At 45.8% G+C, this 13,681-nt stretch overlaps 2 protein-coding genes across 4 annotated transcripts; both read right to left on the reverse strand.

The window, feature by feature from the left end:
* Positions 1–866: 866 nt before the first annotated feature.
* zgc:101810 (uncharacterized protein LOC493612 homolog) lies at positions 867–7,866 on the reverse strand. Of its 2 annotated transcripts, XM_047040763.1 has the most exons (10): positions 7,628–7,866; positions 6,573–6,683; positions 6,182–6,340; positions 5,720–5,849; positions 5,203–5,339; positions 4,876–5,025; positions 4,401–4,546; positions 3,872–4,004; positions 3,607–3,717; positions 867–1,326 (listed from the first exon to the last, which is right to left on the reverse strand). In XM_047040763.1, the coding sequence occupies exons 1-10, from the start codon at positions 7,673–7,675 to the stop codon at positions 1,267–1,269; spliced, it is 1,185 nt and encodes a 394-aa protein (XP_046896719.1). In that variant the 5' UTR covers positions 7,676–7,866; the 3' UTR covers positions 867–1,266. The 2 variants fall into 2 exon arrangements, with proteins under 2 accessions (XP_046896719.1, XP_046896718.1); XM_047040762.1 differs by lacking the exon at positions 867–1,326 and having other exon boundaries at positions 3,147–3,717.
* A 1,781-nt stretch (positions 7,867–9,647) lies between these two features.
* On the reverse strand, positions 9,648–12,404 carry six7 (SIX homeobox 7). Of its 2 annotated transcripts, none has more exons than XM_047040811.1 (3): positions 11,725–12,404; positions 10,392–10,555; positions 9,648–10,096 (listed from the first exon to the last, which is right to left on the reverse strand). In XM_047040811.1, exons 1-3 carry the CDS (start codon positions 12,130–12,132, stop codon positions 9,880–9,882), a joined length of 789 nt encoding a protein of 262 aa, XP_046896767.1. In that variant the 5' UTR covers positions 12,133–12,404; the 3' UTR covers positions 9,648–9,879. The 2 variants fall into 2 exon arrangements, with proteins under 2 accessions (XP_046896767.1, XP_046896766.1); XM_047040810.1 differs by having other exon boundaries at positions 10,392–10,573.
* Between the last annotated feature and the right edge of the window lie 1,277 nt (positions 12,405–13,681).

The following is a 13,681-nucleotide window of genomic DNA, read 5'->3' on the forward strand; positions in this document are numbered from 1 at the left end:
ATTCCATGAAGAGGAGGGCGGGTTTAGAGGAGGACAATCTGAACATTGCCAATAAACCTGGACCATGTCTTACCTCTTGGTGATTGGTTGAATGTAAAGTCAATCACCAACTATTGGTGACTCCTGCTGCAACTATACTATAGGTGACATCCAACTGACTGTTCAATTAACTTTTAATGTTACTATCAATAACAACCTACTATGTTCTACGATTGTTCAAATGTGGGAAATAATAATATTATAAAATATTAAATAATATTGAATATGGATGAGACATTTGAACAAAAGTAAGTCTTTTATTGGAAAGAAGTGATTTTTTTGGACAGATCAAATGGCATATTTTGAAAATTACTGCATGCTAAAATGTTTTCATATTGTGCAAAGGTTCTGAGAATGTGGTATGTGATGCTGCATGTGTTCCGTGTGCTGAATAAGGCAACTTTGAGGAATTCCCTCTTTCTTTTTGAATGTAAAACACATTGCTGTATTTTTGTCAAGTAATTCAAAATCGCAATAAAATTGCAGTGTATGTTCCCAACGGTGATATCCTGTGTCTGTTTACTGTGTTACTCTGGTGCGTCTGTAGACTGGTGCATGTTGGGGTGGGCCCTAGAGGGCAGCAATGTGCGTTATCATGTCTTAATCCTGCTTCATCCTGTTTCTTGGTTCGTTTTAGGCAACACAGTCATGAAACAGACTGAACCGTCAGTTTTTTTCATTTGACGTAAATCATGAATTCCAACATTCGTACTGATTCAGCCTAACTTTGTTCTCTATCACAATAAAGCTATTAACTCAAGTCAATCCACTTGGCATTTCATATTTTTTCGTATACTTCAGACAATGGCGGGTCTGAGTCATAAACATGTTGTTGAAATGTTTAATAAAAACAACTGCCCACCTGCATTCGTCTCAAGATAAACAATGGGACATTTTTAGAGCTGACATTTGGATGGTTGATAGAAAAACCAATCATCTTTTGTTGTCATGACGCCAACAAAGTGTACATTATTGCCAAGGCGTGTTCCTATTTACATCCCAGGATTATAAACATGAATAAACAATCTTGAAGATTCTGTACTGTCTTCTCTCAAGCCTTACATTACAGTACCCCTCACCACCCCTCTCACCCCTACCCCCTATCCTCCCACCCCTCTCTCTCACTCCCCACTATCCTCCCATCGCTCTCTCTCACCCCTCATCTCCCTCTCTCACCCCATCCTCCCATCTCTCTCTCCATCCTCTATCCCCCCCATCTACCTCCGTCTACTTCACCCCTACCCCGAGCTTGGCCAGAATGCCCACACCTTTCTCCTCGTACTCGGCCTACTTCTTGCTTTCTCTCTCTCTCTCTCTCTCTCCCTCTGTCTCTCTCTCTCTGGCTGTATTTCTCTGGCCGCATCCACTGATAAAGCTGTTTTTTGTCTCGTTTGTAGCCCCTGGAGATGTTGTCAAACCTGCAGCCCCTTTGATAAAACCTCGGGTGCATCTCAAACAGTGCACTATGCCTCCTCATCGTACACACCCCTCTATGCTGGCTATGGGCAAAAGCAAGCTGTTTCTACATAAGGAACTATCGTGTAAAAGGCAGTGCGCCTAGCCACATTGTCAGCGGTGGTCTAATATAGTGTTTAGGGGCTATGATATGTGGTGTACTTCCTGAGAGTTAGGCTGCCGTTTGGGCCTTCAAGTCTCTAGAGACGGATGTGTGGTTGGTTGTTTTCTCTTTGCATCGCCCCATGTGTGTAATAAGTTAGCTCCGGGGTTGAGAGTCAGCTGTCAAGGGCTCGGGGGGGGTCTAAATATGAGGTCTTTGGGATGTACAGCATGACTACTTTAGGACTAGAGGTCGAGAAATTATAACGGTATTTTAGGCTGACCGGGTGATGACCAAACCTCAATACCAAAGTGATGTCACAGGCCAGAGGCATAGGATTGTGTGTGTGAAGCTTAGTGGACAATCTTTGTGTTGAAGATGGACTTGGGGGGGAAAGGACAAGATAGACGTGCAGAGGGTTAACACACACACTGTTCTTCGGACGCCATTTTGTGATGCTGTGGATGTTGCTCTGCCATGTTATGGGAATGACGCTTAACATGACAGGTTTGGGTTTTGATCTTCACGATCTTTGATCGTCTGTGGCTTCACTTGAGTTTACTTGTCGTAAGATTTTTCGCCAGCAGAATGTCACTTTATATACATTTGTCATATAAAAAAAACACTATTTTCTTTGTTTTTTCTCTCTCTTAATATTTTTTAAGCAATGAGGTTGCTTAACCATTCCATGAAGAGGAGGGCGGGTTTAGAGGAGGACAATCTGAACATTGCCAATAAACCTGGACCATGTCTTACCTCTTGGTGATTGGTTGAATGTAAAGTCAATCACCAACTATTGGTGACTCCTGCTGCAACTATACTATAGGTGACATCCAACTGACTGTTCAATTAACTTTTAATGTTACTATCAATAACAACCTACTATGTTCTACGATTGTTCAAATGTGGGAAATAATAATATTATAAAATATTAAATAATATTGAATATGGATGAGACATTTGAACAAAAGTAAGTCTTTTATTGGAAAGAAGTGATTTTTTTGGACAGATCAAATGGCATATTTTGAAAATTACTGCATGCTAAAATGTTTTCATATTGTGCAAAGGTTCTGAGAATGTGGTATGTGATGCTGCATGTGTTCCGTGTGCTGAATAAGGCAACTTTGAGGAATTCCCTCTTTATTTTTGAATGTAAAACACATTGCTGTATTTTTGTCAAGTAATTCAAAATCGCAATAAAATTGCAGTGTATGTTCCCAACGGTGATATCCTGTGTCTGTTTACTGTGTTACTCTGGTGCGTCTGTAGACTGGTGCATGTTGGGGTGGGCCCTAGAGGGCAGCAATGTGCGTTATCATGTCTTAATCCTGCTTCATCCTGTTTCTTGGTTCGTTTTAGGCAACACAGTCATGAAACAGACTGAACCGTCAGTTTTTTTCATTTGACGTAAATCATGAATTCCAACATTCGTACTGATTCAGCCTAACTTTGTTCTCTATCACAATAAAGCTATTAACTCAAGTCAATCCACTTGGCATTTCATATTTTTTCGTATACTTCAGACAATGGCGGGTCTGAGTCATAAACATGTTGTTGAAATGTTTAATAAAAACAACTGCCCACCTGCATTCGTCTCAAGATAAACAATGGGACATTTTTAGAGCTGACATTTGGATGGTTGATAGAAAAACCAATCATCTTTTGTTGTCATGACGCCAACAAAGTGTACATTATTGCCAAGGCGTGTTCCTATTTACATCCCAGGATTATAAACATGAATAAACAATCTTGAAGATTCTGTACTGTCTTCTCTCAAGCCTTACATTACAGTACCCCTCACCACCCCTCTCACCCCTACCCCCTATCCTCCCACCCCTCTCTCTCACTCCCCACTATCCTCCCATCGCTCTCTCTCACCCCTCATCTCCCTCTCTCACCCCATCCTCCCATCTCTCTCTCCATCCTCTATCCCCCCCATCTACCTCCGTCTACTTCACCCCTACCCCGAGCTTGGCCAGAATGCCCACACCTTTCTCCTCGTACTCGGCCCTGCTGAGCCAGAAGGACTCCTTGTCCTTCATGATGTTGGCCAGCACCGCCCCGCCCATGAACACCATGTGCTTACGCCTCGGGGGGTCCTCGATACGGATCTTGAATTTCTGCAGGAGGGAAAGAGGGAGGGAAAGAGAGAGAGGGAGGGGAGGGAGCTCAACTTTCTATAATGCAACACTATGTTCCTGCTGATGAATATCAGCAGTATGTGTGCACGTGTGTGTGTGTGTACATGCGTGCACGTGTGTGTGTGGGACCTACAGAGAGCTTCTCGACGTCCCCCTTCAGCACTCTCTCCAGGTACAGCTGCTTGATCTCTCTCTCCAGTCTGGAGGGCAGGCCAGGGTACATGGTGGTCCCTCCTGACAGCACGATGTGCTTGTAGAAATCAGCCCTGTACCCAGAGCCAGCGTTAGGATACGCACACCCTTCAGCTGCATCACAGGCCCTCGTATCAAACACTGTCGCTAATGTGAACAGTTATAGTGGGCCATATAAAGGACAGTTTCAGAAAATTCGCTACTTGAGAGTACACAGCTTTTCGGTCACCATCAATTCAAAATGTGCTGACCGACGTATCATATCTTACTTTAGACAGACAGACGGATCTAGATAGATTACAGTATTATTACCAAAACATTCTTTTAAAACTCAATAAAAAAATTACATGAATTAATAAATCATGCGATATTCTTTTAAAACAAAACGTGATATCGCTGTGTAGCACGCCATGTTCTCGACCATGAGTTGACCACTCAGAAGGGGGAAGAGAGAGAGCGTGACCTCTGACCTGAGGTCGATGTCTGCGGCCTGGATGGTGTTAAAGAGCAGCTCAGCCACGCCCGCCCCCTCCACGTTGATGAGGTGGGGCTGGAAGAGAGCCTCAGGAGCCCCGAACCTCTCTCCCCCCACCATCACCATACGCCCGTCAGGGAGCTGGGGTGGGGGAGGGGGGCAACACTGGTTAGCTAAACACAACAATGTAGCTAAATATTTTTTTTATTACATTATGAACACTGTTATTTTTATCATAAAACTAATAACTTTTCTAAGTTGCTAACTTTTTGTGTTCACTTTCTCGTGTTAACTTTGGCGTTTGACGCCAGCCTGTCGCTAGTCGCCAGCCTGTCGCTAGTCGCCAGCCAGTCGCTAGTCGCCAGCCTGTCGCTAGTCGCCAGCCTGTCGCTAGTCGCCAGCCTGTCGCTAGTCGCCAGCCTGTCGCTAGTCGCCAGCCTGTCGCTAGTCGCCAGCCTGGCTGTGGTTACCGTGTAGGACTCCACCAGCACAGTGGTCTCCAGGGCCAGCTTCTGCTCCTGCTCGATGTTGTAGCCCACGTAGCACAGCTCCTCCTTCAGCATACGCACCGTCTCAAAGTCCGCAGAGTGGTTGAAGGCGTAGCCTCGCAGCAGCAGGAGCTGAGTGGGGTGGAGGGATGGATAAATGGATGGATGGATGACGGGATAGACGGATGGATGGATAAATGGATGATAAATAAATGAATATCCCATCCGGAAACAGACTTTATAATTGAATATAATTTTGACTAAATATGTATCTAGATCAAACAAGGTGGGAACAGGGTGGGGGCGCACCTTGATGAGGTAGCGCGTGATGTCACGTCCTGCGATGTCCAGCCTGCGTGTGAGGTGGGGCAGGGAGAAGCCCTCGTACACGGGACAGATGTGGGTGACCCCGTCCCCCGAGTCAACCACCACACCAGTCAGCAAGCCTGGAGACGAGACACCAGTCACTCATATTCATATCAGCCTCACCCCTCCTTCTCCTCCGCCTCACCCCCTCACCCCTCCACCCCCTCACCCCTCCAGTCCCTCACCCCTCCTCCTCCGCCCCTCACCCCTCCACCCCCTCAGCCCTCCTCCTCCACCCCCTCAGCCCTCCACCCCCTCACCCCTCCTTCTCCGCCCCTCACCCCTCCTGCTCCACCCCCTCAGCCCTCCTTCTCCGCCCCCTCACCCCTCCTTCTCCACCCCCTCAGCCCTCCACCCCCTCACCCCTCCTTCTCCACCCCCTCACCCCTCCTTCTCCACCCCCTCACCCCTCCTTCTCCACCCCCTCACCCCTCCTTCTCCACCCTCTCCTCCCCCTCACCTTGGGCGTAGAGTGTCAGCACGGCCTGGATGGCCACGTAGATGCCGTGGAACTTGTACTGCTCGAACATGACCTCCGTGATCTTCTCCCGGTTCGTGGTGGGGTTCATAGGGGGCTCAGTGAGGAGGATCTGGAAGTCAGGGTGATGGAGGGGTTGGGGGGTTATGGGGTTGGGTTGATGGGATGGTGGAGAGGTGGTTCAGAGGTTTGGGGTGGGTGTGGGGGGGGCAGGTCAGGAGGGGGCAGTACTACACATGGATGATTTAGCATCACAGGATTGTCGTAATGAGTACAGTACAGTAAGATGTTTTCAAGGTAATTCAATTAACCTTAAAACAAAAACTTGTGACAAAAAAAGGGACCTGGAAATATGTTTCGGCACTGACAACGTCACAGTATCACGACACCACAGCATGGCTTTGAAGGGCCATGGGTGACTCCTTGCCCCTGGTGGAAGCCTACCTTGCAGTCGGGGGGGTCGAGGTTGAGGCGGTCGGGGCCGAAGGTGTAGTCCCACAGGTGGATCATGTCCTCCCAGCTGCGCACCATGCCGTTGTCCATGGGGTAGGTGACGTCCAGCATGTGGCGACATTCACTGGCCTCGTCGCCCACCATCAGGTCCTGGGGTCAGGGGTCAGAGGTCAATGGAGGGTGTTTTTTTGGGGGGAGGGGTCATCTAGGAAGGCTACCTTGTCTTTTAGTCCTCCGAACCCTCTGTCGCCCAACATTAGGTCTTGAGGTTTGGAGGGGCCAGGGGGTTAGAGGTCAGAGGTCAGGAGAGTGGGGTGGGGTCAACTAGGAGGGGTACATTATTTATGTACCCTGCACACCCTCTGTCTGGACATGAGCTCACCTTGATTTCGATGTTTCCCACTTTGATGGTGGAGCGCAGCAGCGGCCGGCCCACCATCGCAGGGAAGATGTGCTCGGGGAAGTTTGAGCCAGCGAAGCCACACTTGACAAACTGAGAACCAATCGGAAACAAGACACACTGTGTTTGGTATCATGTTAGATTGCGCCTTCGCTGTGGCAGTTCTAGGGGGAAAAGGTTCTGTTTCTTGGTTCCTCTGTCTGTTTTGTTCTCTTTTTTAACATGTCCTTGTAGACCCACACTGCAACATGTGATGTTACTTCTCCTAAGTGATTTTTTCGGTTTCAGTTATTTGGACCAACCAAGTAATGTGTTTTATTGGGTTACGTGTCTTGTTGTCTCTGTTTGCCTGACTGTCTTGAAATGTCTCAACTTGTTAAGCGTAGGTCTAATCTACATTCCATAGCCTGGAGGTGAGCTGGAGATCCCAAGAAATGGCCAGCAAGTTAAAAAGAGTTAGAAGAGATACTATCTATCTGTGTAAAAAAAAAACTTTGTGTTTACAATTGACTTCAAACCAACATTCACATTGTGAATAAAACATGACATTTGAGGAACTGGAAGTTCAGCTCCTCTTCCTGGTTTAGTAACTCGACCAATGGCAGCTCACACCGGCACAGTAACACCATGTATGGTTTGAAGTATGATAGGACGTGTCCAAACACATGTGTACTTTCTGCAGACACAGGCGCACCCACCCCTCGCTGCCTACCTGCCCTGGCTATTGCTACAATTGCTTAATAACCTCACTAGCATAAATCTAGTGTATAATAAACTTTTATTGTATAATAACACATATTCATTTACATACATGTTTGCACAGCAAAAACAAAAACAAGGACCTGCATACTGGACTTGCATCCATTGCAAGTAGATGGAGACGTCATCAAGAATACGTTCTAACAATAATAGGATACCCTTTAAATTATTCTGGGCACGTGACGCATGCAACGCAATTTCACAGAATAAAGAAAAAAGAAAAACTAATTCACTGTGTACAGAACTATCACCTCAGCTTGAAAACAATCCTAACTTACCCCTGTCCCATTGTCACAGACAACTACTTTTCTTCCCTCGCTGTCCATGTTCCAGTGATGCTGGAGACCACCTCAACTCCCTCCACAGTCTGTCCGCCAGGTAGATTGTGCGGCGGTAACAATTTATATTTTAGCTATAGGCTATCTATTATTTCAAAACGATCATAGAAGTTATCGAGCTAGGATGCAAAGTTATGTTCTCTCTCTTTCTGGCCGTGGGGGTGGGGTTACAAGAGAGATAAGTGGGTGGTGGTTGGATGGGGGTATGGGGCGGAAGGTTTTACAGGTATTTGTGCGAGTATCTTCCGACTTTGAATATTGTATTGATCAAGGTTTAATGCGCTTTAGCAGTCTGGTTCTTTTGCTTTACAGGGATTGAGACTTTCTTGGAAATAAATCGGCGTCACGAGGCAAGGCTCCCCAAATGACCTCTCGTGCCAGCCAGGAGCGACATTAGCCTGCGTCTTTTAAGCTGTTGACCTGGAATGAACGACTGGAGGAAGACCCTTCCTTGAGCCGCTAGGATAGACTACATCATACAATAGAGGCCTATATAAAAATACATTTCCGTTCATGGAAATGGCACATTTATGCTACTACATTTAATGAAAATCATGTGGTATGACAAGGGGTCTTTAGGCTACAATAGCAACAAAATGATTTCCCCAAATGTATTGACTTCAGCTAATTCGGCCAGACTACTTCTGTTAGCCTATTCCGGTTGTGCTTAAGGTCGATTTGGTACAGCTGGTGTCTGGTGTGGATATGAACATGTGTGCAAAACAATATAAGCTACTGACAGCCCCATTTGAAAACAGATTGTGTATTTTATTCCAAATGCATACACCAGACAACATACGTCAATAATTTCCTGTCGTGATATAGCCTACCTAGGCTATGATGGGTGTACGTTTGACCAAGAAAAACTGCGTCACTTGTTTTTGACAGGCAGTTCACACACTGAAAGTCACTCTGTCGCACTGACTGTATACTCAGTTAGGCACATCAATGGAGTTAAGACCAAGTTGCGCAAATTACTTTTCTCACAATTTTGTGGCATTTTATTCATATCACTTTGCTGTTTCACTTGAATGAGAACTGGAGAATGTGCGGTACCTGGTGAGAAAAATATGACATAACCCAATCACCATGCCTAATCAAACAATTCAGACAAGGGGGATTTGGGAAAATGTGGATTCAAAGAAAGCAGCATATTCGAGTTCAATACGTGGCCAATCGTTGCAGGCTCACGATTTAATGCAAGGAGGTGAAACAGAATTTAAGCAGCCTAATTTGTGGAAATTCCTGTGTTGTTAAGTCAGTTAAGTTATAGCAATTTACGAAATAAACAGAATCTGAACATCAGAATGTGGTTCAGATTAAGAGAGTTAATACTAAGAGAGTTTAGGTAGTGACAGCTGAAAGTCATCCTTAAGGCAGTGAAGTGTGTTTGAGCAAAAATCGTGCCTGCAATCACAGTTTCTGCATATTACTGTTCACCTACTGTAATACAAAGCCTACTGAAGGCAGTATTTGTTAAGAGACTGTTTCGCACGGTCTTTGATAACAAATTCCTTAGAATGATATATCTTACAATGTAGACCTACTCAAACAAACTATAGCCTACTCAAACTTGTAGCCTACTCTAAATCACCTTGTGAGTTCTAACCATTAACGTATCAAAATGTAGAATAACATCAAACTTCAAGTTCAGGATGATCTAAGATCATGCATAAATCTATAAATACTTTGCCTGAGAATTTGTGAAACATTTTTTGCGCCGCAAAAAAAAAGGATGCTGAAATTGGCGCGGACCACCTACATGTGTGTAGATGCGGGTGTGAAAACCTTAGCTAACAAACAGTCTCTGCAATAGCACTGGCTGACGACCCGGCAAGTCACCACGTGCCCCTTTTTGCATTTTTAAGTGCATGAGTGTGGAGGTTTAATCCCCATCCTTTAACCCCCTCCCACCCCTCCCCACCCACCCCGATCCCTCCCAACACATTAACTGGTCCCAATCCAGCCTTCATATGAGTCTGTTTGCATAATAATGGAAGGTAGCACTTGTGTCCCAAGCCAAAGGTTTCCAAGATCTGAACTGTTCTACAGTTTTTTGGTTTGCATGATTCTGTATTAGTCTATCAGGTAGGTTGGTGGCCCCAAGGTCTCCTCCACCTCTCTCCTTCCATCTGAATCTTTCCCGGAAACCCCCGCCCCCCCCCCCCCCCAAGGGGCCGAAGGGGACTGGCTCACGACTCAAACTCGCTGTCGCTGCTGACGGAGATGTCGGGGGTGGAAGCGCCCGTGCCGCGGCGCTCTGTCCCCGTGCTGCAGTCGCTGGCCTCGGGGCTGCCGGGGTTACGGGGGGAGGCGGGCAGCAGGTGGGGGTGGTGCCGGTGGTGCAGCTCCTGGACGGAGCCCTCGGGGGAGCTGCCGGCGGGGAGGTGGGAGGGGTCCTGCTGTAACCTGGGGGGAGGAGAGAGGAAGGGGAGAGGGGGAGAGAGGGAGAGGGGGAGGGAAGGGAGAGGGGGAGAGGGATGGTTAATTTGAGGTCAGAGTTGGAGGCCCTGTGTCCATAGGTTTGAATCATGTCAAACTATGGCTCCTCTCTGTAATTATATCTGTCTTTCATTGTGACATCACACAGACGATAAACATGGAAATCTCTTCCGTGTACCACTCTTTTAAAAGTTGTATTTTTTCCCACCCTTTATTATTTGTAAAAGTCACTTTCCAAACGTCACACCACATCCAGACCTACCTGTTCTTAGCTGAAGCAGCCCGGTCCCTCTGCCTGCGGTTCTTGAACCAGTTTCCCACCTGTGTGGGAGTGAGGCCTGTGGCCTGGGCCAGGTGTCTCTTCCTGGAAGGGTTAGGGTAAGGGTCCTGCAGGTACCACTCTCTCAGCAGACTCCGTGTTCTCTCCTGCGTAACGCAAACAAACTATGACACTTTAGAGACTCTGAGCTTCTTTTAAGGTCACACAAAAGCCCCTACAGTCGTGGGCGGAGCCCCTGTCAGTCTGTGACTTGTGATTCACTCGCAGTTGTGTCCAGGTGGGTTTTGTTTCAAAAACTGGTCTTTGGCAAACCGCCACATCAGATAATGCAGAAAATAATCTTATTAAAGTTGGATTGATGAATGATTATGATCTTAATCTCCAGTAGAAGGATGTATTCATAGGCTGATAATTGGCTTAGGAATCGGGATAAGGGGCTTAGTATTGGAAAAGCTTGGTGGCTATGAAAATGCCTGCCATACCCGTCCTGGCCACAGGGGGAAGACAACAGTGTCATCTGTGAAAGCTGCTTGTCCCTCACCCACTGACCTTGTGTAAACCTCTACCTCTATATTGTAGACAGCCTCATGGTATTATTTGGAATCTGTTTAGCCTGTGCTAATTTTGTTGTGTTATTAACATTTTTTTGTTTGTTTGTTTGTGTGAAGCCCTTTTACACCTAGCTCCTAAAACTACTTTTCCGTGTCTGAATATACAGGATAAGCTGACTGACTGACTGATTTGTTGTAAGGATGGTTTGATGCTTCTCTGACTGAGTGAACAGTCAAAACAGGTTGAACACCTGAATAGACTGCACTTGTTTTATTCACAAATCTGACAGGGAATTAATAAAGGAATTTATAATGAAGGCTACATCAAAGAGGGCATCTTAAATCAAGTGAGCTGTTAAATGTTCTGACCAAACCACAAGGAACCTGTTTCTTTCTTGTGTCTTGTATCATTATGACCTTGTAGTGTATGTACACCTCCGGGACAAAGTAAAAAGGATAAAGTTGTTCATAGCATTATCATCTTAAGAGCTCAGGAACAGGCGTTCTCAATACACCCCACATCTTGACATGGACTCAATTACTGGAGACTGATGCTATTTTTACATTTAGAGGCAAAATAGTTAAATTAAGCAAGTCTTTGTCTTGGCCAAATACAGATAGGGTTTCCCTGATCAGGTGGCAACTTCAGGTAAACTTTCTGCATAGCCAAGGCTACATCAGACAATCTTTATTTATTTAATGTGCAGACGCACTGGTATGAACACAAATTTGGCAATAGACTAACGGATTGTTGTCTGGCTCACCTTAAAACAGTGCGTCTTTTGTTCTCCGTCCCAAATAGTGCGGGGCAGAGGAAACTTCTTTCGGATACGGTACTTCTCCACCGGTCCCAGCGGCCGGCCCCGTAGTCGCTCCGCCTCTCGATAGTGCGCGTCCAGCCACAGGTCCTGAAGTTTTGCGTGAGACTCGCGCGTGAAACGATGGCTCTGGAGGATCTGATACAGGGCCTCAAAGTTTCCTCCGTGGAATGCGACAAGCGCTCGGGCGCGCATTACGGACTCGTGGCGGTTGAGAGCTTCTCCGGCCGAGCCGGGAACAGCGGCAGGTAGAGACCACAGGAACCGTCCCAGGCGCTCGATGTCTCCGGTTTCTTCCAAGTTCTCGCAAACGCGGGCTACCTGCTCCGGTGTGAACATTGGTAGGGGGAACATTTTTCCCGTATGGTTGTCGCAATTCAGTCAGCGAGTACAACGTTTTTTTTATTGGCATACAGGCTAGAAATATCTATTTTGTTAGGCTACATAGACATGACCATAGTGGTCATATATAGCCGCTCGTTCTCCCCAAAACGCGCGTAAAAGTTCCAAATGCACTCTGCATCCAGTCAAAGCCCTCTTGACAAACTTGTGTGCGAAATCAACACCAAGATCTCTGATAAATACCAACTAATTGGAACGAGTTCCTTATGCAATTTATGTCCTTCTCTGTCTGTCTCCTTTCTCGGTATTTGGGCTAAATGTAAAAGCAACGGAACAGGTTCCCTGGGTCGCTGAGCTATTGGCTGGTAAAGGATAAACACCAGAAGTCAACCTGTATTTATAGCTAGATACAATTAGCATATTTGTGCTTGTTTTGAGAGGGATTATACGCCTCGCTCATTAGCCACATAGCAGGGGGCAGTGTGTATAGAGGTGACTGGCTGATCAGCTTGTTTGGCTTAACTCTGGGGAGTCGTTGACTGGAAGGATGATTGCTAGCTAGCTGCACGGCTTTTTAACCTATTTGGTCTGATCCGGGGAGAAACCTTTTTTTTTTACGTTACCTAAGCGTCACATATCCAATGTTTTTTATTTCTTAAAAAAAAAAGATTATTAACCTATGTGAAACCCAGTCTTATCTAGTTGATAGCCTGTCATGCAGATGCAGTGATTTCAAGCTATTCATATTGTTGCTCGCATAGACATCTGGTCATTTAAATCACTTCAAAATAAACAATATAAATTCGTTGTGCTGCAAGGCAGACTACTCGGGTGCATTATGGGATTCCCTTGATCAGTCAATTAAGATGGCAGAGAGGCAGCTACTCAGCGTTCTGTTTTTAATGAGGATTTGCTTCTCGCTGTCAAGCGCCACTGTGCTTAGGCCATAAACACCTGTATCACATGCGCGTCTCCGCTTGACCGCGGGGACATTTCTAGACGCATGTCAGGTAAAGCTGCTAAGAATCTCCCTTCAATCCCCGACTAATACCATGGTAATTAAACAAGACACGGTTACCATATCCTCCAGTTCGACCCCCGCGCCAGGTCGTGATATGCGTCTCGAATATGCACTGGGATGTAACATTACATGACCCGTCTCGTAAATCCCTCTGATCTTGGAATTAAAAAGTCCTTTAAGGAAACACATTTCTTAATTATCCCTATTTATCATTGGCATTTGTCTTCAAATAAGGTACCGTTTCAAATTGCCCTTTTAGGACTCTCTTTAATACGAGGATTCATTGACACAGAATCATTGATATTACTGAATGACATCCTCGTTGGTTTAATCATTATTTAAAGCGTTGTCAAGCGTGCAGGCATATGTGAGATCTGTCAGTTGAACCTACCGCACTTAATAAAAAGTTGATAGTTCATGAAAATTGATAGACTACCTCTGAAGTGCTTGAACATCTGTTGTTCTGATGACAAATGCAATTTATTTCCCCAAGTCTGCATAAAGAAAGCCTTTTGAAATCAAATAATATGCCGTGGCTTA

This window comes from Hypomesus transpacificus, chromosome 18 (assembly GCF_021917145.1).
Source record: "Hypomesus transpacificus isolate Combined female chromosome 18, fHypTra1, whole genome shotgun sequence".
Lineage (NCBI taxonomy): Eukaryota > Metazoa > Chordata > Actinopteri > Osmeriformes > Osmeridae > Hypomesus > Hypomesus transpacificus.